Below are 21153 nucleotides of genomic sequence, written 5' to 3'. Positions count from 1 at the left end.
ATTTGTTTTTCGATTTTGAGGGCCTTAAAGATCACCAAATTGGCTGAAATTTTGCAGAGATAATCTACACAAGATGATCTAGATATGTCTAGAAGGAAGTTTGAGGAAATTCGATCGGAAAGTGGTGCAAAAATGGAAATCCGCACCGAAACCTTCGGTGCGGACGTCCGCAGCCGAGAAGGCCTGTATATTTATATATATATATATATATATATATATTTATATATGTATGTATGTATCTAGGATGAAGCCAAGTTTCTATCTGTAAAATTGAAAACTTAACTTGAAGCTAATCAGTTTAAGCAGCAAGATATAACACGTACAAGATGGAGTAGCCTCAGACAACGGATCATGATAAGATACACATCTTCTTCGATCAGTCATCACTCATCAGGTAGTTCTCCATCTCTTCTAAGCTCACTGTCTGTGAATCTTTATGATCATTCTTTTTCTTAGCCTGGTCACGAGCATTCTGTTTCATTAGGCCTACCTCAAACTCCATAGCCCATGTTCGAAGTTCGTCTGATTTCTTTAAATCATTATGATCAATCTTTTTCATAGCCTGGCCAGCAATACGTTTCTCTATGTATACCTCAATCTCCATTACACACTTCCGAAGTTCGTCCGATTCCTGTGAACCTTCATGATCATTCTTTTCCATAGCCTGGCCAGCAATCTGTTGCTGTAGGTATACCTCAGACTCCACAGCAGTTTTTGGAGTATGTTCGTCTAATTTTTGAGTAGTGGTACTGGTTTCTTCTTCAAATAACTCAGGTTCAGGAAGGTCTCCATCTTGTTCATGATCATCACTTGCGTCGCAACTCATATCGTCTTCTTCTTGATCATCTTGATCTTCTGAATTCTTTTTTACCGATCTGCTTTTCTTTCTAAGAATACAAAGAACGTAGTCCTTTGCTTTACGTTTGTTTCTCAATACAGATGCATCAAGTTCAAACTCGTGCATTTGTTCCGACTCCTCCTTGTTTTCGTAGCGAAATCTTCTTCTCTTGCCAATCACCGTTCGAGAAGAAGCAGCAAGTACTCCCTTGGGGGGGTCTTCGCCTTTCCAGGTGCCGCTGTCGACTGTTCGATTTATGCGCTTGCCCCTTGCCCTTGGAGTCTTCGTCTTGTGCTGTGTGATGAAGTAGAGGCCTGTCCTTTCTTTGTCTTTCACTGATAATTCTTGGAAATAATCATTCCATATCTGCCATGGTTCTTTATTTCCATACAGATCACATAAAGGAACAAGCCCTTGGGGAAAGTCTTCTCCGTCGAGTTTGGGACGAAGATTATGAACAAGGAGTTGTTCCGTGTCTGGCCTAACCTTGTAGCTCTGAGGAAGATCACCGTCAACTGCCATGGAATTTTGTACGGACGAACACGAAGCGCACATATATACAATATACGTGCTTTCTTTCTGAGTAATGCTAGGTGAACCACCATTTGGAGAACCACCTAGAGCCCACCTGACGTGGCGGCTGATGTCAAAGCTTAATTTTTTACTCTTTTATATTTCTGTTTTTCTTATTTACTATAATTCTTGTTTCTTTTAGTTTTGTAATTACTTAATTCTGTTTTTATCTCTAAACCCTATTTTTTAGTTTGTTTGCTTTGACGTTTTCTTTTTCATGTTGATCTCCTCTCAGCCCTCACCTCCTCTCAATTGATCGGCTCTTCTTAATCAAGCATCGGCAATAAAAGTTTTGCCCTATGCCACACAAGGTTCTTAATCAAGCATCGGCAAAAAAGCTTTGCCCTATTCCACACAAGAAAGGGGGATTTTTGTTGGGTGCTGCTAAATGTACCTAGCAAATTGCTATGTAGACCCAGCAGTGAAAAATTTACCACTAATCTTTCAATATTACCCTCTCATTTTAATTTATTAAAATAAAATACGAAACTGACTCTTTAGTAAAAAAAAAAAAAAAAAAAAAAAATACAAAGTATGGCGATGTGGCCTAGTTCTCCTCTTTCTTCGTCCTCTTCTTTCGTTTTACCCAGATCAGATATTGAATATGTAGGACCTCCATCTCCATGTTGTTATTATGAAATTTAGAAATGACTCATCAATCATGTATATATTTAATTCATCCTCTTATAAGAGACATGAGATCATAAAGATCTCAGATGATTGTAACCACACACTTCTTCAAAGAGACCAAAACCCAGCAACGTCTGCAACAAGATGGTTTCTCCTCATAAATTATAGTGTTAATTAACCACTCAATATATGATGAAAGAATGGGGATTGAACAAGGAGGAGAATAGAATCAATAGATCGAATTGGAAGAATAAATAGTGGGGATTGAAGATGGAAGTGGAAGAACTCTACATGTAGAAAATTTGGTTTTCGTTTTTATGTTTGTTTAACAAAGAGTTTTCTTATTATCTAAATGAGAGGGTAATATTGAAAGATTGGTGGTAAAATTTTCACTGCTGGGTCTACATAGCAATTTGCTGGGTACATCTAGAAGCACCTTTTTTGTTTTGTTTTTTGTTTTGATACGAGGAAGATGGAGTTCATTGGTTGGTTTCTTACGAGAAGAAGTCATTTTGATCAGTCCTTTCTTCAGCCTTCGTTATTATGGCAGGCCACCACAGCAAACAGCTTTATTCTCTAAACCCTATTTAAATCAGCTAGGAATCCTTTTCTATTATCTAGTGGATGTTACCATGAGTTTTTGGCTTTTGGATGAAGTTTTGCATGACGTTGTGACCATCAAAGTAGGAGTAGTTTATGCCTCTGAGCTCTGACGCTCATCTGGAAGTTCTATTGCTAATGAGAAAAAGCTCTATTGATATTTGATCTTTCAAAACTTGTTTCAAAATCATTAAGCATCAAGTTGTTCAATGCATGCTAATGTGCACTGGGTTTCTGGTAACACTTTGTTTTGGACTGTATATCAATATGCTGCCACGATTAATTACATGAGGTTTCCATCATTCAATAGCTGACATATACTCAATTTTAAAAATTTAAAGATTCATCATGTTACATACTGAAGAAAGATTCATCAATATGCGAAACCCTTCTGTTTCTAATGACAAGAAAAGTTGTACAAATAAGAACATTACATTAGGTACTTTAAATAAACTGTTGAAAAGAAAATTGGGACCTCTTGGTCTGAATGATTGTTCTGTATAATAGTGTGAGATGAAAACGTCTTTAAACTGAAATATGGGGTACATATGAAATAGTGAAAAATAAAAACAAGAAGTTCCAGTGAAATTAAGCTTCAGTCATTGGTTAAAACTGCACTTTGGTCATTCTCTTCACTCGAACTAGATCACATACTATACCTGCATCAGATGAATTTCAGAGAGTAAGAAAGATAGTATGTACAAATTAATAGTAAATTAATACAAGATTCGAATACATACCTTCAGTCTTTGTTTTTTTCTATTAGATTGTTTCCAACAATCTTCTGGATGGTACACGCACTCTTTTTGGGTTGACATCATTTTGTGAGGGTGGAAAATCCTTTAGGAAGCAAGCATACAATATATCATAAGGATGTATATATCTAAGCTCAGAAATTATGATCCTATGTAGTTAACACAATTAAAACAAGTCACTTTACCTTCAATCCTTCTCCTTCATGATCAGAATTTTTATTGGATGATACCTTATTTCTCCGATTTTGTTTTTTGTTTTTGACCCCTTGCGGTTGTTCTTCCTGAGAATCATTTTTTTTCAATGGCGGGCGACCTCTTGTTCTTGACCCCTACAAAAGCAACATAACAATACATAATTCAATATTTTTCTTAGAAATGAAATTAACTCTAAAAAAAAATTACACAATTAAGTTGCATGCCTTTGCTCCTAGTTCTTCATTAGTACCAGTCTCGCCACATTTTTTCTTTTGTTCTCTTTTTCGCTTCTTTCTTACTTCTTCCTCGACCTTAGACATCTTCCTTTTAGATGGTGGGCGACCCTTTCTCTTATTTACCAATGGAGTAAGTATATGTTGACTTGGATTTGAAATTCCATCAGCGTCACTCACGTTTCTGTTGACAGGTGAACTTGGTACTGGTTCAGCACCACCACAAGCACCAGAGTTCTTGGACTCATGTTTGGACAGTTCTTCCTTTAGGTTATTCAACCAAGTCATAACAATCATGCACTTATCTTCATAATCATATGCTGAGTCCTTAATGTCGTCAAAATTCTTCTGCATCATGTCAAGCCTTCGTGACTCAGGCCTAGCATCCCATCCGCCATAACTAATTTGAACCCTTGTGTGACATCTTTTCACATCCTTCCTCCACCTTCTCATGATACATTTATCTGGAATCATGTTTTTCTTATGACGAATTAAAACATATATTGCATGTCTGCACAATATACCTCTAAACTGAAAGAGGCAACAATTGCAGTTAACTTCATCATTCTCATCATTGAATGAAACCTGAAAGTGAACAACTTTGTTCATCTCCCCAATCTTGATATCTTCAGAAATTATGTATTGTGAAATTGAATTATCCACTTCAACAGAAATAAAGTCACAATACATTTTACCTGTCAATTCATCTCGAAACTCTTTGAACTTCGAAGTTGTGTAAATGTCTTGTGCTTGTTTTTCCATATTGTAATGAGTTGCACCGGGAAGACTGTACGAGAAACACTTGAAATCTTCATAGTTTTCTTTTTCCACCTTGCTTCTCAATGCATTTTCATATTGCTCAACAAATTGCTTCAAGATAGTCTTGGAATTGACATGGCCATCAAAAAATGAATTCATACTTTCACTTCGCTGTGTGGTAGACATTAGAAACTATTCTTTCTGGTTCCTTGAATAGTTTCTAATTTCCGCTGCGCAGTTCATATTTATAGATAATGAAGGCTAGGTAATAAGGTAAACCTAATCCAGGTGGGAGAAGAAGGAATATTAGACACATGCACACGTATAGTCCAGATAAACCTACTGAATACCCTTGATAACTATTCATCGATCAACACCATCCATATTGTGGAGCTAGCTTAATCGATCATATATGTGGGCGTGATTAATCTGCTTGGCATGCGAGATCAGTTAGGGCAGTCGTCGCATGCACGGCATCAATGCATGCCCACCGTATCTCTGGCTAGGTTGCATGCATGCACCACTACGTACGTACTATATCGAATCCTTAAGCAATCGTTGGAATTTGGAAATGCTACAAGCCAAACACATATTTGTTTCTTGTCTTCTTGAATAGTTTCTACTTATTGTTGCGCAGTGATGGACTAGCTAGTGTGCACTACGAAATCGTTAATCTTCAGCTTCAAGAAGCCTAGCTAGCTAAATCTTAGCTACATTAATACTCGTACGTACGTATTAGGCTAGCTAGTAACCCTATTTCCTTTTTCCTTTCGATGAGTAGTAACCCTAATCCCTTGAGACGTACGATCCACATGTGGATATATACGATTGATCTGCTCATCAATTAGTTGAGTGAAATGTACAATATGAAAAAAGATGTAATGACAATCCCTTTCTCATGAAGTTAATTAACTAGAAACCATGAAGCTTCTTCGGAAACATGAGTCCATCACTAATCTGCAATGAAAATGTCCCATTTCTTTTGTAGAATCAATGAGCTAGACTCGTATTTGAATCAACATGTTTCTTACGGCTTTAAGCCAGCTATAGCCGGCCATAACAACCCAACAAATTCTAGTTGATGACAAGTGCTATTATAGTCGTATCCTTTTTGCTTAATTTAATCTACAGTTAATAACTCACAAGTTAATCAGATAAGGGTTGAGACTGTCGGTATGGTTGGTTGGTATGGTGTTTTGTCCGGAATCACAGTCAATCGATTGACTTGCTCGTTTTCAACAATTTTGGTTGCTGTGTATTATTCTTTTTATTTTTTGGATAGAGCATTGCTTATATTTAAATTGTTCCTTTTGGAAGAAGAGGTTGGTGGTCACTAGCCACTACTCACACATGTACAGAAACATTTTACTTAATTTTTTTCGAGGGAATCAATCACTACTATACAGAAAGAGAGTTCTTTTTCTTTTCCTTTTTTTTTTTTTTTTTTTGTAACAGGATACAGAAAGAGAGTTTGAATAGCAGGACTGTACATATATATATTTTAATGACGGAAAATTAATTTAATCATATTCCCACTCAATCCTTATTATAACTCATATCTTTGGATAGTCTATCTGTAAAGATTTAATCATACTCCCACTCAATCCGTATTATAACCCATATCTTTGGATAGTCTATCTGTAAAGATTGCCGCCGGCACTGCGCGCATGTGAGTTAATCCTTGTGCTGTGCCGGTCTTTATATATATGGACTTGGACTCTTGGAGTGTGTTCTTTGTTATGAAACTCAGGTGGTGGAGTTAGCACAATGGGCTTAGAGGTGAAGGTTGAAGTTCTTCACAAAGAAACAATTAGTCCTTCTTCTCCAACTCCTCACCCCCTTCGATTTTCACCCTTTCTGTTTTCGATCAGTTTTCTCCCACAGTTTATTTCCCACTACTTCTCTTCTACCCCAATACTGTTCAACCTCGCGATCGTGAGCTTAATAGTATTGATCCCCAAAGTTTGGTTGTCGAAAGAACCAAGCTTCTGAAAACATCACTCTCTGAAACCCTAACTCGCTTCTACCCCTTTGCAGGAAGAATCCACGATCATGCTTCAATCTGTTGCAATGACAAAGGAGCTGTGTTTGTTGAAGCTAAGGTCAAGTGTTCCATATCAAGGGTCTTGGAAGAACCCGATCTTGAGTTTCTAACAGAATTGATTCCTAAGTTGGAATCTACTGATGAAGGAGAAACAGGCTATGTTCTTCTAAATGTCCAGGTCAACTTCTTCGAGTGTGGTGGAATCGCTATTGGATTCAACGTTTCTCATAAGATGATTGATGCCTACACACTCAGCACATTCATCAATAGTTGGGCTGCAACTTCGCTTGGCTTTGGCACCAGTGATCATACAGTGTTTCCTTCACATCAATACGTTGGCGCAGCTTCTCGTTTCCCACCACTGGATCTATTCAAGCCACCGCCACAGTTTGGAAAACTTGCTAAAGAAAAGTGTATAACAAAGAGATTAGTGTTTGAATCCTCGAAAATTGCATATCTCAAGTCTGAAGCTGCCAGTGCTGCCGTGCCTAATCCGACGCGAGTCGAAGTCGTGTCAGCACTGATTTGGAGAACTGCTATGAAAGCATCAAGTGCGAACTCGGATTCTGTAAGATCATCATCAACATGGTTGCAAATTGTGAATATGCGGAACATATTGGCGCAGCCATCTGGGAAAAACTTGATGGGGAACCTTTTGGGATTCTTTGCAGCAAGATCGACTGGAGGAGGTGAAAGCAATGATGATCTTCAGGGCTTAGTTGCTGCGATGAGGAAGGGGTCTGAGGAATTTAAGGTGAAGTATGGTACTAAATTTGTTAGTGGGGAAGATGTAAGTAAACTCATGAACGAGTACGGGGAGGACATGCAGAAGTATGATACAGAGTGCTATTGTTCCACCAGTTGGTGCAGGTTTCCTTTCTATGAAGCCGATTTTGGATGGGGGAAGCCACTGATGAGTGTTCCTGCAACTGTAGAACTCAAGAATTTGATTACGCTGATGGATACGAGCGATGGAGGTGGCGTAGAAGCACGCTTGACTTTGAAGGAAGAAGACATGGCCATATTTGAAAAGAATGAGGAGCTTCTCGCATTTGCTTCTCTAAATCCCACTGTCACTTAGTGCCTAAAACAGAAAAGCTAGCCTCCTCTTGTGCTTCTTACTTCTTAGATTATTGTTTGCTGTTATCACGGGTCTCTGTCTCCATGTTCTTTCGATATTTTTCTGTTTTCCTAATTGATTTTCTTTCTCATATTGTTGTATGATTAATGCTTATCTCAATGAACAAAATCTTGATTCAAATTAAGTAGGTAATTCGAGAGGGGATGCCATAGTTAATTTGATGTTTTGTCCAGAACTAGTCGATCACTGTATTGACCAACTTGTGAAAAAGGTCAAAAAGCACAGATTACTCTCTGCAGTGTCTAATTTGTTTGTTTTTGGCCATTCTCAAAGTCATCACTACATTTCCGGAGTTGAGGTTGGTTAAGGTTGTTAAAGGTCTTATCTTAGGGTCCCAAAAGCTAAATGGAATAAGAACATTATGCTCTAGATAAGTAGGACTATATATGATAATGAAAACTATTAAACTCCCACTCAAATGTTATTAAGATAGAATAACGTAATGATTCTGCAAATGTCAGAACGGGGTCTGCATTGGAAAGGGAATATTCTTTAATCCCAATAGAAAAAGGGAAAAATTAGAGTTGCAACCAAATGGAGGAACAATGCTTCACATACTGTTTGCCTCAAAAATCGCCTCGGCCGAAAAGAGAGGCCGAGGGACTCGAAGGTACGATTGTCCTTCTTGATTGCGTGGGCGTGCCAACTCGCGGCCTGTTGGCCAAGCGAGGTTTTGATTAATTTTGCGCCTAATCTGACTTCTTCCAAGAGATTGTAGGCCAAGGAAGGAACTGTCTCGGCCTTTAGGTTCTCTTGTCTTTGTTACAAAGACTTTTGGCGTTTCCACCGGTAATGGCTCTATTTTTTGTTTTCTAATAAAGATTTACGAGAATTAAAGTGCGAAAAGTAAAAGAACAAGAATCTAATAAAGACGAAAATTTAAATTGCATGAAACATAAATTGCATGAAGTAATTGAGATAAATTAAAGTGTATGAATTTAAAGACGCGGAAGAGAAATTGCATGAAAGTAAAGTGCGGAATGTAAAGAAAGCGATAAAGTGCGGAATGTAAAGAAAGCGAATAAAAAGAAGAAGAGAACTATGCTAGAACATGGATAAAAAGATTGATATTGTAGAGAATTTGTAGAGAATTTGATAGAGTTTGTATTGAAGTGTTGTTTGTGTTGGTCAGGGACCTTTTACAATGAGGCTGAGGGTCGAATATATACAAGTATAAACATAAAAATTAGAAAGGAAATAACCAATTTAATTCAATGAGTATTTCGGTCTTAATGACCGAAAGAAATATGTTCCATATTGATTCTCCTTGATTACTTTCTTCTTGCGGAACTGTTGTAATCGATTTTCTCTTAATTACAAAATATCGTCTTTGATGCCTTCAAACGCGATTTAATTCTCGGTTATTTCCTTCCTCAATTTATATCGGCAATTATGAGAAATCGCCGATATTTCCTTCCTCGATTGTATATCGGCAATTATGAGAAATCGCCGATATTTCCTTCCTCGATTATATATCGGCAATTATGAGAAATCGCCATTATTTCCTTCCTTTTTAATTTCTTCTCTAAAGGTTAACATCTAATAGAATTTTATTATGAAATTCTATTGAGATATTGCCAATAAAGCACCAAATTTTCCTTATCTATTGGCCAATATTTCAAGGGCCGATTTACCAAAAACAGGTGCAAACACATACAAATGATACAACGCAAATAGAAGAACAAACAGAACTGAATCATCCGATAAACTTAAGCCAAAACGTTAGAAACAAGACATACTGCCTAAAATATCTGAAAAACGTATGAGAACAAGTTCATCTCGCTGACAATAGTAATAGATGGATAGACAAACTGCCTGTCATATTCGAAAGTTTGGGTGACCAAGTTCATCTTGCCGAAAATAGAACGTAATAGATGGAAAGAGCAAGGTCATCCCACAATCCACTATGTCATTCCAGTTAAGAACAATGTAATATCAGCAAGAGCATCAGTCACTTGATTCCCCTCTCAGAATATATGAGAACGTTTCTGATTCCCCTATCAGCAAATTTGAGGACGTTTCTGAATTCTGATTAATTGGACATAGTAGCATAACATATTTGACTATTTGAGTGGTGTAATCAACTAATCATAAAACCTCGCAAAGCTGTCATCACCCACCCCCAACTAAATAATAGTACTGAGCTGGTGACTAAAAAAGTTTTTTGCCGCTCTGGAGCTGGTGAGAATGAACAGCCACCAAAGCGGAACTCCTCCTTCTATTGGCCTCTAGTGCAGCCATAGATTTTGACTCGATGCTATTAGATTAGGCCGGATGCCATCTAAAAAAATTAAAACTTTTCCTTCTCAATCATGATCCATAACTTTGCATTTGAAAAATCTAAAACCTACCAACCTCTGTCCGGCCATATTAGCATCGTGACGTAACGTTTACAGTGGCTTTATATGAAGGTGTTAGTTGTTACGAATGAGTTATGAAAGAGAGGTCGTGGAGCTACAAGATGAGCTTAGAGGTCAAGGTTGAAGTTTTTCACAAAGAAAGAATTACACCTTCCTCTTCAACTCCTCACCACCTTAGAAATTTCAGCATCTCAATTTTAGATCAGTTTTCTCCTTCAATTCATTTCCCTCTCATTCTGTTCTATCCCAACGATAGTGATACTCATGAGGTCAATCATATCGATCGCCCATGTTTGGTTGTTGAAAGAACCAAGCTTCTGAAAAGATCACTATCTGAAACCCTAACTCGCTTCTACCCCTTTGCGGGAAGAATCCAGGATCATGCTTCAGTCTGTTGCAATGACGAGGGAGCTATGTTTCTTGAAGCTCGGGTCAACTGTCCCATATCAAAGGCATTGGACAAACCCGATCTTGATTTTGAAAAAGAGTTGATTCCTAATTTACAATATGCTGAAGGAGACTCCGGCCAGGATATTCTACTAGTCCAGGCCAACTTCTTTGAATGTGGCGGGGTAGCAATCGGATTCCAGGTTTGTCATAAGATCATCGATGCCTTCACATTTAGCACATTCCTCAACAGGTGGTCTGCAACTTCCCATGGTCTGGAACTTCCTCCAGATCAATATGTTGGTGCAGCTTCTCGTTTTCCCCCACTGGAGTAGTTCAAACATCTACCGTTTCTGAAGATTGCTAATGAAAGGTGTACAACAAGGAGATTCTTGTTTGAATCCTCGAAGATTGAGTCACTGAAGTCCAAAGCTGCCAGTGCTGCGGTGCAAAATCCCACGCGGGTAGAGGTCGTGTCAGCGCTTATTTGGAACTGTGCGATGAAAGCATCAACCGCATACTCACGTTCTGCAAGACCATCATCATCGGCATGGTTGCAAACTGTGAACATGCGGAAAATATTGGCGCAACCATCACCGGACAACTTGATGGGGAACCTTTTGGGGTTCTTTCCAGCAATATCTATGAAAGGGGAAAGTGAGGATGGTCTTCAAGGCTTGGTTGCTGCAATGAGGAAAGGGACAAATGAACTGAAGGTGAAGTATGGTGCTAATGGTATAGGTGTGGACGATATAAGTAGACTCCTGAAAGAGTATGGAGAGCTGTTGCAAAAGGGTGATAGAGAGTGCTATTGTTCCACCAGTTGGTGTCGGTTGCCTATTTATGAAACTGATTTTGGATGGGGAAAGCCATTGGTGAATAGTCCTGCAATGGTAGAAATCAAGAATTTGACTACCTTGATGGATACCAGTGATGGCGTGGCATAGTAGCACGCTTGACATTGAAAGAAGAAGACATGGTCGTATTTGAAAATGATGAGGAGCTGCTTGCATATTCTTCTATAAATCCCCGTGTCGTGTAGTTTGTGTGCCTAGGGCCTAGCTAAAATAAAAAGCCCTCTCTTGTGCTCCCTAGCTGATGTTTAATTTGCTGAGAATTCTGTTTCAATTTGCTGAGGTGAAACTGAAGGTTCCATCAATGGAGTGACATGCAGATGATGCAGTTAATCGATTTATGGCTGTGGTGGATTTTGTGGTGGTGATGAGTGGGAGTTGCGTTGGTCATATGTTACTATTGGGGATGAAAAGGAGATAGAACAACATATGTACGTAGTTTGAAGAGTGAAGGACTTTAATTATAGTTCTACTTACATCAAACATGGATCAAGACCTTTGTAACATAAACCACATTTGTCTTTGATTAATGAATTATTCATTTCTCTCTTAAAAAAACACACAAGTCATGCTTGATATATGACTATTATAAGAAGACTGTTCTAGGATATTCTGTATCTTTCTAGATATTCTTTATATGTGCCTTGGCCTTATGCCAATAGGATATATAGTTATACTAGATCTATGCATTCATATTCTTACCATATTGGTATTGTGTAATTCCCTATATAAAGGGCTCATATCAATGAATAAGATGATGATTCTCTTGCTATCTCTCTTTCTCTACACTTTATACTTCATCACATTATCATGCACTTTGTTCTAACCCTAGAGCCAATAGCCCACCATTTGTTTTCCAAACCCTAAAATCGGACAGCCTTATTTTCCCGATTTCCAACCAAAATTCCGACTGCCCTCTGTCGGAGTTTTATATCCCCAGAAAGCTCTCTCTGTCCCGGATCCAACGCCGCCGGTCTCACCCTGAGAACCGGCCGGAAAGTCTCCGAACCGGCCGCTGGAAGATTCTAGACTGCCGCTGCTACCGACCACCCGTTCGCCACCTTCCCTTGCTCCGATCAATCTGAAATTTTGACAGCAGCTTCCCCATCCAGAGTTGCTCCTCCTGTCAAATTTTCAGCCCCAAATTCGAAGTATAAGTAGGCAAAACGTTGTTTCTCCTCTCGGCAGCCTCTAGAAACCAAAGATTTCAAGATTGCTCGTCTTCCAAAGAAACCAGAAAGGTATGTTTTGAAACCTTAAACTTTTTCAAGTTCAATAACTCAGGGAGGATAAAATCCTTTCCTCCCTTCTCCATCTCCATTCTATGCTTGGAATTTTGTGTGTGCAGGTACCAAAAATCCCGGAATTTTATTTGCGGGTCAAGAGTGTGTTTGATCACTCTTGCTTCTTTGTCCGGGTTGTGTATGATCAACCCCAACCTTTCTCCGGATTGTGTTTGATCAATCCGAGGCCTTTTCCGAATTGTGTTTGATCAATTCGCGGCTTTTTCCGGATTGTGTATGATCAATCCGAAGGACAAACCATTAAAAGCATTATTTGTGACCTCTATCGAGTCTCATAACAGCTTGGTTTTGTATGCAAGAGCAACGTAACATTCTGCTCATTGAGTTTTGACGTACTCGATACCTAAGGCGAATCTTCGCTTGGTATCTATGGAACCTTTCACTGAAAATGATTAAACCACATATTTTGACCCCCAGGTTAACAAGCCTAGATGCCGAGATTTCACATCTCATGCGCTCAAAGTCTTTGACGCGCCACATCGACAAAAGCCTTCAATGGCAATCTGTGCAAAAAGTAATGACCACAAAGTACTGTGGAATGCACTCATGGAGCGTTTCTTGAAACGTTCATATAACTCTACTTGTTGAGTTATTAGTCAAGTGGATTGCTTACCACCTTAATTAACTACATATTGTCGATGATCTTTTGTGGCATCATGATCCATAATCTTTAGCGGATTCGATCATCATCAAGTTCTCTAAGTCCTCCAAGTTGGTTTGGAATTACCAACGAGACTTGATTTTGATCATATAAACGAGAATTGTACATACGTTAATGCGATAAACCTATTTGGGATTATCCCTTAATGTGGGGACAACAATATGGGTCATGGCAACAGCAGAAAACGTCATGCCGATGTCTAGAAAAGAGGGGGAGGTGTCGCCGGCTCTAATAGCGACACTCCCGGTCTAGACACCATTTTGTCAAAACTACTCACGTCAGCACATGACAATGCAACCGTTGTGGATCTTCGGATCACTGGTTCAAGATTGTCAAGCTCCTTCAAATTATGAATGCATACAAAAAGTACGAAAAATCAACAGCTCTAGCTACCCCTGACTTTGATGTCATTGGTTAGACATTGATTTTCTTTCCAAGCTATATGTAATAAGACATCGTATCGATGTCCTTTGTTTATTCGAGACCTCGATATATACTCACATTAGCAATAATATATGAATGCTTTGGGAATTTTTTCGAAGTGAAACTATTCTCCTCTTATGGTTCATATTGATTTATAAAAAAGATGTATATTCTTACATCGTCCTTAGAGACATGGCATATTGTGCGGATTTTGGTCCCTTCTTTTGAAGGTGACTCGTGGCACTGCATCCTCAAAAAGGATTGCCCACGTGTTTTCGGTTAAGTCTTCTACCCTATAGCGGATTTTCCATCATCAATTGTTCAACTAGGCTCATCCAAGCTCAGTGTGATGTCTTAGAATTGTCCGAAATTAAGGAGATAGTGGTTTCAAGTGTGCCTCGCACTACCGACCCTCCACGGACATGCCTGGTCATACTGACTTGGAGTTACCGAAAGCTTTTGATTTTGGATCCCCTACGCTATTAAACCAATTGCCGTCTTGCAAAAGACGTTGAAGACTTATCAAAAATCGGAAAATTATCATCATGATCTAATCCTCTAGGTCCTCTGAGTTAGTTTATATTCATGTCAGGGAGCTTTTGCTAACTAGTCATGGAGTTTACGACCTTAGAATGACCGAAAGAACTTGGTTTTGATCATACACACGTCACTTGTGGCTAAGGCAAAAGCCTACACGCCCCTTGCAAGCTTCACAGCTTCGCACATGCCAATTCTGCGAAAAACAGCAATCTGTCCCTTCTAGACAGTCAACTTCGTTTTAGCTTTGTGAACAGCTCCGGACGAACCAGACAGTGAGCTTTATATCATTGGAAAGCTCTATGAGTCTAGTTTTTAGAAATTTTCGCGGTTCGTCCATATCTATTTTAACGAGAAAGTTATGGCTGTTTTAGTGCGCAAAGGTCATTGTGCGCGGAAATTTTTATGCACTCTCGGGATTGCAGCTTTTCGTAGCTTCTTGCAATCCTTCTAAATGGTTCAAGTGGAACTATTAACTAGCCTATCTACTCCTTCTTGTAGATATGCCTCATCGAGACATTGAGTGCTTCGCAGATAGTGGAACTATCCACAACATTCTAAAGAACCGGCAACTATCTTTGGATTTTGTGTCTTTGTAAATCTTCTGTGACTACAATGATTGAATCATACCGGTCATTCAAGGACGCGGTTTAGCTTAAATCTTGATGCCTCATGGCACCATGATCAATGTCACAGATACCCTCTATGCATTGAGAGGCAATCGAACCATATTGAGCTTTAAAGACATTACTGCTAATAGTTTTCATTTGAAAACACATTGTGAGAATGAACAAGAATTCTTTCGTGTATACCTTCTCATGAATGCGGACTGAAGCGCATTTTGGAGAAATTCATGAGTCAATCTAGTGGACTGTATGTCACTATGATTCGAATATCGAATCCCATGTTGTTGCCAAACATGATATTTGGGACACTAACTTATATAGGCTTTGGTTTGACCAAATTGGTCAACCTGGAAGAGATATAATGGTCCAAATTTTGAGAAATTCTCATGGACATCCATTCTTCCGCTCAAAACGAAGATATTCGAGATCTAGCATCACCATGAAGCATGGTGGTGACCCGGGGGACATTGACGTCACCCAAACACGACTCTAACTTCTTGGAGGTCGTCCGTTCAATTCCTCAAGCAATTGAGGTGCACCGGCCTTCCCTCGATGTCGCATTGACCCCCTGCAATGCTCATTCCTCGTTTTGAAAGCCTATTCTTTAGCTAAATTAGGAGTGAGACCCTCCTACGCTAAATGACACAAAAGTGAACATTCTATTCTTACATCAAACTATGTAGATAGATACAACCAACTTGCGGACACCTTTTATGCTTTATAGTGTTGGTTGAAGTGTTAGCACACTGGTCACATGTTACACTATTATCTACTGTTTATGCTGCTTATATTTCTACCGGCTCACTACCCATTCTTTAAAGAAGTTTATCGGGATGTAAGTTGAAGTGTCCTGTACCCCATGGTCACACGCAATACTGTCTCATCGAGGCTACGACTAAGCAACTTTAGCTTGTCGCTCGAACATTATTGATGCACACCAATTTTTCTATTGCGTCTTGGGGCTATGCAATATTTGCATGCAGCTTTACTATTCATCTACGACCCACCATCATTGAATATTTTTGTACTACAGCTCGTGACTGTGTACCAGGATTGCAATCCTTGAGCTCAAACAAGATTGAAATGGATCTCCAATCCTTGAGCTCAGCTAGATGTTATTTCTAGGTGCCAAATCGCATTGCCACTACGTACAATGATGGGTCATTTGAGATGAATAAATATTTAGGTTGGATGTGAACCTCTACCTATAAATCCGCATATGTAGAAACCTTGTCAGGCAATCTCATTCACCGCTAAATTGCGGATTGTCACTTTGATAAGACAATATTCCCGCCGTTAGGGGGAGATAAGAACACAAGTGTTCAAGTGGAACGACGTGAATTGTCGTGGTTTGTCCCCACTAAGTCTCATCTTCATCCCAAATGGTTAAAGTGTTAAAGTGACGAGATCACATGCTGCAAATATGTCTGTAAGGATTGATGTCCTATTCAAAGGACATGGCGCGACCAAAAGGTGTTGGTCTTGACGTCATCACCATGGATGGTGATATAGTGACGCCATATAATGGCAAAATTGGTGTCACAAGGCCGTGTGGCTCCCCAAAAGGAGGGAGGCCCTTAGGTTCGATATATTCTCTCACTAGGAAGAAAGCGAGCTTGGCATAACCTGATCCGTTGATCAGTGATACTCAAATCCGTCTCATGAAGTCTGAATTGTGATTATCGTTGGGGGACGCCTTAACGTCAAATCCAATCCATATAGAGATCTCTACAAGTATTACACTAGTGTACATGAGGACGTGAGATAATGAGTCTACTATCGAAACACCCTTCGTTGATGGATATCAACTTAGTTGATTGGCCTAACAGAAAGATGCGATCCAACATTAACAAAGAGATAGGTCCTTGGGCAGGTGATGCTGACACCGCAAGCTAAACCCTATCAACTATACCTTTGTTAGATAGCGTAGTGAGAACAAGAGTTTAGACTCACCTTATGGCGCAAGGTCTCTCACTATCACGCACTGTGATTGACTACGATAAGATATGCTTTCGTAATGGATGTCATTGAACTCCACTACTTTGTCAGTTTGGTAGTTTCCGAATAACTGAACAAGCAGCCTATGAATGTGGTCATAATAACATCTTTATAGGATCAGAGATATACATGAAGGTCTTAAACGGACTTCATTCATCCGAATCAAGTGGCTCTAAACCACAAGAGCATGCGTTTGCTAAATGTATTGAAATGCACATGGACTCTACTTGATTTGGAAGGGATATGGTGAATTATGCCTTTTCGTGTTCATTCCAGATTTACATGGACTCTTGATGGATCAAGAGATGCCAATATGTATCAACATCTGAAGAAAAAGATCTTGGGAAGACACAGTCTCGATAAGGCACTCGATGACTGTATTGATGATGATTTTCCATCAATCGGCTTAGGCGCTCTATAACTAGTGAGGCCTACATATACTCCTATGATTAGTCAAGGTCTTTGCTCTAAAGAGAGATCCGTTGTTTTGTCTAAAGCAAGATGACAAATATGTGTTAAGAGATGGAGTTCCCATCTAAGTACAATAAGACGCATCAATGTACTCAACACAATACGAAAGACTTGACATCTCATTCGCTATGAAAAGTACGTTGTAAAACTAAGTGTAGCTATGCGCCCACGCAATGCCAATGTAATGGCAGTAACTCCTTTTTCAATACTTAATGGTATGAAAGGTTGAGGCTTATTCTATCCCTACATAAGAAAGACACATCAATAGCGAAATCAGAATTTGCCAAGTTTCGTAGGTCAACTTCCACGGGACCTACATGAAATCTCACTCACTGGAAAATGGTGAAATTGGTACCATTGGAAAGGTCTATGTGTCTACTTTCCAGGGACACCAACCATTTGTTCATACCTATCATATTGAGTGAGTTATGGCCGTTTTCGTAAAGTATGACGAATCTGTCCGAGAATCTAATTTTGGCACAACAGTCAACTTTGACGGGACTTTGTGAATAGCTCCTGATGAACCAGAACTTGTGTAATATACAGTTGGAAAGCTAAATGAGTCTAGTTTCCAAAACCGTTTACGGTTCGTTCATATGTATTTCCTACGACTGTTCTAGTAACTGAAGTTTTGAGTTCACAAGCGGCCTTCTCCTCAAGATCTAAGTGTAAAAGATCATTTGAGGACAATACGGCATGATTTAGTTAATCATTGCCTAATGCCACATTTGAAGACATGTTAAAGAGCATTGACATATGCTAAGTTGTTGAAATTTCCGTGATTAGTAAGAATCAGGAAGAGCCCTATGATTGATGTAAAGATCAGGGGGAGGTGCAAACTTCAGGGGGAGTCTAGCACATACATACATGTCACTATCAAATGTGAAGGGTGCGTTGTACCTTTTTTCTCCTACGATCAAGGTTCAGTTTTTCTCCCACAGGGTTTTTGTGACTTGACGAGGTTTTTGACGAGGCAACAGATCAGCACCATCGGCATATCAGCGCGCGGCACAAGGGGGAGTGTTCTAGGATATTCTGTATCTTTCTAGATATTCTTTACTGTGTGCCTTGGCCTTATGCCAATAGGATATGTAGTTAGACTAGATCTATGTATTCATATCCTTACCATATTGGTATTGTGTAATTCCCTATATAAAGGGCTCATATCAATGAATAAGATGATGATTCTCTTGCTATCTCTCTTTCTCTACATTTTATACTTCATCAAAGACATATAATTTCTCAATAAAATACATTGAGACCAACCTGAATGAATTGATGCAAGAGTTTCCTGAGTTCCCCTGATCCTATATCAAACTAAAGGTTTAATTTTGATTGTTAATTTCCATATTTTTGTCAAAATTATTGGTTTATGTATCTTAGATTGCTATGGGCTTTGTTAAGTTTAATCGTTTATAATGATTTTGAAAAAAGATTGCTTTTGACTGAGATATGAATTTGATTGTTTACCTTTATATTTCCCATTATTGCTTCTTATACTGGTTGCCCCATTTTTTTATCATCTTCTGTAAAATTAGCTTGAGAAGCGTCCTTGCTTTTTTTTTTTTTGGTTCCATAACAGAGCTTCATAATGTTAGAATGCGTTCCCTTTTATTAAATTAACATGCATATTATGGTTGCCTTATAGAAACCTTAATTCTTCCCTCCTTTGTTGGAGGCCTCTAGAAATTTAGTAGGATTTCATAGTAGGGTGGTTGTTTTGATTGAATTATTTTCAGAATGGTTTGTTTGATTATTTCCACTGGTCTCAATACTCTTCTTCTGTACCAAACTATTGTTCTAGAGAATCCCTTTGTAATTCTTTGAAATTTGATGTTGCAATATTTATCACTTTGCCTTTGCAGATTACCGGTAGATGACGAAATTCATGTTACTCTTAGCAATGGAAGAAGAACATGTGAATGCCCAGTTGCAAAAGAATGGAACAACATAGAAATGCCATGTTTTGAGAAAACAGACGAGGCTCAAAAGAAAATGACACGACCCACCCCGAATTTCACCCTGAAACCCGGAGTAAGTCGTGCGGGGACCACCTCCAAGGAAAGTTTACCGAAAAATCGGCATAACCTCCCTTGAAAATGGACAACCCTTCCTAACAAATACCTGCAAACACTTCTGAAAAATCCAAATCCAACCTTAAACTCCTGGAGCCTTCGTGCTCCCCAAATCACAACATCTCCCAATTTAATTACTAACTTAAACAAGAAAATCTCATAGCCAACAGCCACAGTTCAGAGCAACTCTATTTGAAAGGAAATGGACTAGAAATATAAAAATGAGCGGAAGCTACACTATTGACTATGCCTCTTCTCCAAATACGTCCGACCTCAACTATGCAATCCTGCAAATTGGGCATTTTTAAAACGAAGAGCCCAGGGGAAAACATTTGAAAACGAAACGTTAGAGTGAGTGGACAAAAATAAATCAACGAATAAAATATTTATGTTTCCCCAAATCAATTTCCAAGGAAAATCGAATGCATGCTGCAAGCGATAAAACTTTTATCTCATAAAATATCGAGCCTCTCAGGCTCTATAATATATGTATGTATTTACACACGTCCATACTCCTTATATAAATTCATGGGTCTATATAAGGCTACTACGCTCGCGTCCAACGCTCACGTCACGCCTTAATGCGGTGCTACACTACGCCATTAAGGTGGACAGACGGGTGTATAAATATGTGTCCATACCCCCTATATGAATTAGACACTCATATAGGGCTACTACACTCGCGTCCAACGCTCACGTCACACCATAATGCGGCTATATGCTACGCCATTAAGGTGGACAGACACATAGGGCTAGCTAGCATTTATATACATACTCTCTCATAAATACATATTTATATCCACCGAAAATCCCATTTTCGGTAACTCTCCAAGAGAAATAAAAATCGTCAAATTAAAATGACGTAAAAATATTCCGCGACATTAATTGTTCATCTATGAACTATAGCATGCATTTTATTTAAAACAAAAGTCCACTCACAACTCTAGGCATAAGCCCGACGAAATCCAAATCGCCACTCCAGAGAGGTTCCTCGAACCCTGGCATAAATATAAAATTAATTTCCCAACTAAAACTCTAATATTTAAACAAAATAGGCAAAATCAACCGAGAGCCATAACTACGCTCATCATTGCCTAACTTCGATATTCTTTAATCGAAACGATCCGAACTTAAATATCATACTCAGCAGCCGTAATTACAACCTCCCCAAAAATACGACTTAAATCTTACGGCCGGATTCTACATTAATTAACCGCCAAAAATAACAAACTTCGGAAATTCACAAACCTATCCAAATCTCATCCAAAAATTCCATAAATCACATCAATATACTCCTCTTAATATTCCACACTTAAAACCCTAAAAATCTCTTAACCGGCGGCGGCCGGAGGCCAATTCCGGCGACCTCCAAAACCTATGAAATTTTGACAGAATAATCACCTCATCATGCTCTACAACTTTCATGACCAGCACAACACCCAATTCCAAGCCTAACTAGGCTAATCGAACGAAAACAACACAAAAAGCCCTAGAGCTTCCACTCACCGGTTCTCCTTACCTAGACCACGAGAGGGCGAGCTCTTTGGAGGGGTTGCTGCACGGGAGGAGAGCTTTCTTTTGAGCCAAGAATCGCCGGCTTTGGCGGCCGGAGGAGGGAGCTCCGGCGATGGAGAGCTACGGCAGTCGGACCCGTTCGAGCTAGTTTCCACCCGATCGGCGGCGCTAGGG

The 21153-nt window shown here is 39.2% G+C and overlaps 3 protein-coding genes across 3 annotated transcripts; 2 read left to right on the top strand and 1 right to left on the bottom strand.

Annotated features, from left to right (window-relative positions):
• Positions 1-3794: 3794 nt before the first annotated feature.
• Positions 3795-4742, bottom strand: LOC101313225 (protein FAR1-RELATED SEQUENCE 5-like). The gene has a single exon (XM_004301916.1). The coding sequence runs from the start codon at positions 4740-4742 to the stop codon at positions 3795-3797; it is 948 nt and encodes a 315-aa protein (XP_004301964.1).
• Positions 4743-6350: 1608 nt separating this feature from the next.
• LOC101312939 (BAHD acyltransferase At5g47980-like) lies at positions 6351-7708 on the top strand. Its single transcript, XM_004301915.1, has 2 exons — positions 6351-6368; positions 6455-7708. The coding sequence occupies exons 1-2, from the start codon at positions 6351-6353 to the stop codon at positions 7706-7708; spliced, it is 1272 nt and encodes a 423-aa protein (XP_004301963.1).
• A 2521-nt stretch (positions 7709-10229) lies between these two features.
• On the top strand, positions 10230-11462 carry LOC101312645 (vinorine synthase-like). The gene is made up of 2 exons (XM_004301914.1): positions 10230-10718; positions 10851-11462. Exons 1-2 carry the CDS (start codon positions 10230-10232, stop codon positions 11460-11462), a joined length of 1101 nt encoding a protein of 366 aa, XP_004301962.1.
• The last annotated feature ends 9691 nt before the right edge of the window (positions 11463-21153 follow it).

This window comes from Fragaria vesca, linkage group LG5 (genome assembly GCF_000184155.1).
Source record: "Fragaria vesca subsp. vesca linkage group LG5, FraVesHawaii_1.0, whole genome shotgun sequence".
In the NCBI taxonomy this organism is placed as follows: Eukaryota; Viridiplantae; Streptophyta; class Magnoliopsida; order Rosales; family Rosaceae; genus Fragaria; species Fragaria vesca.
This window is presented reverse-complemented; position numbering and strand designations above follow the sequence as displayed.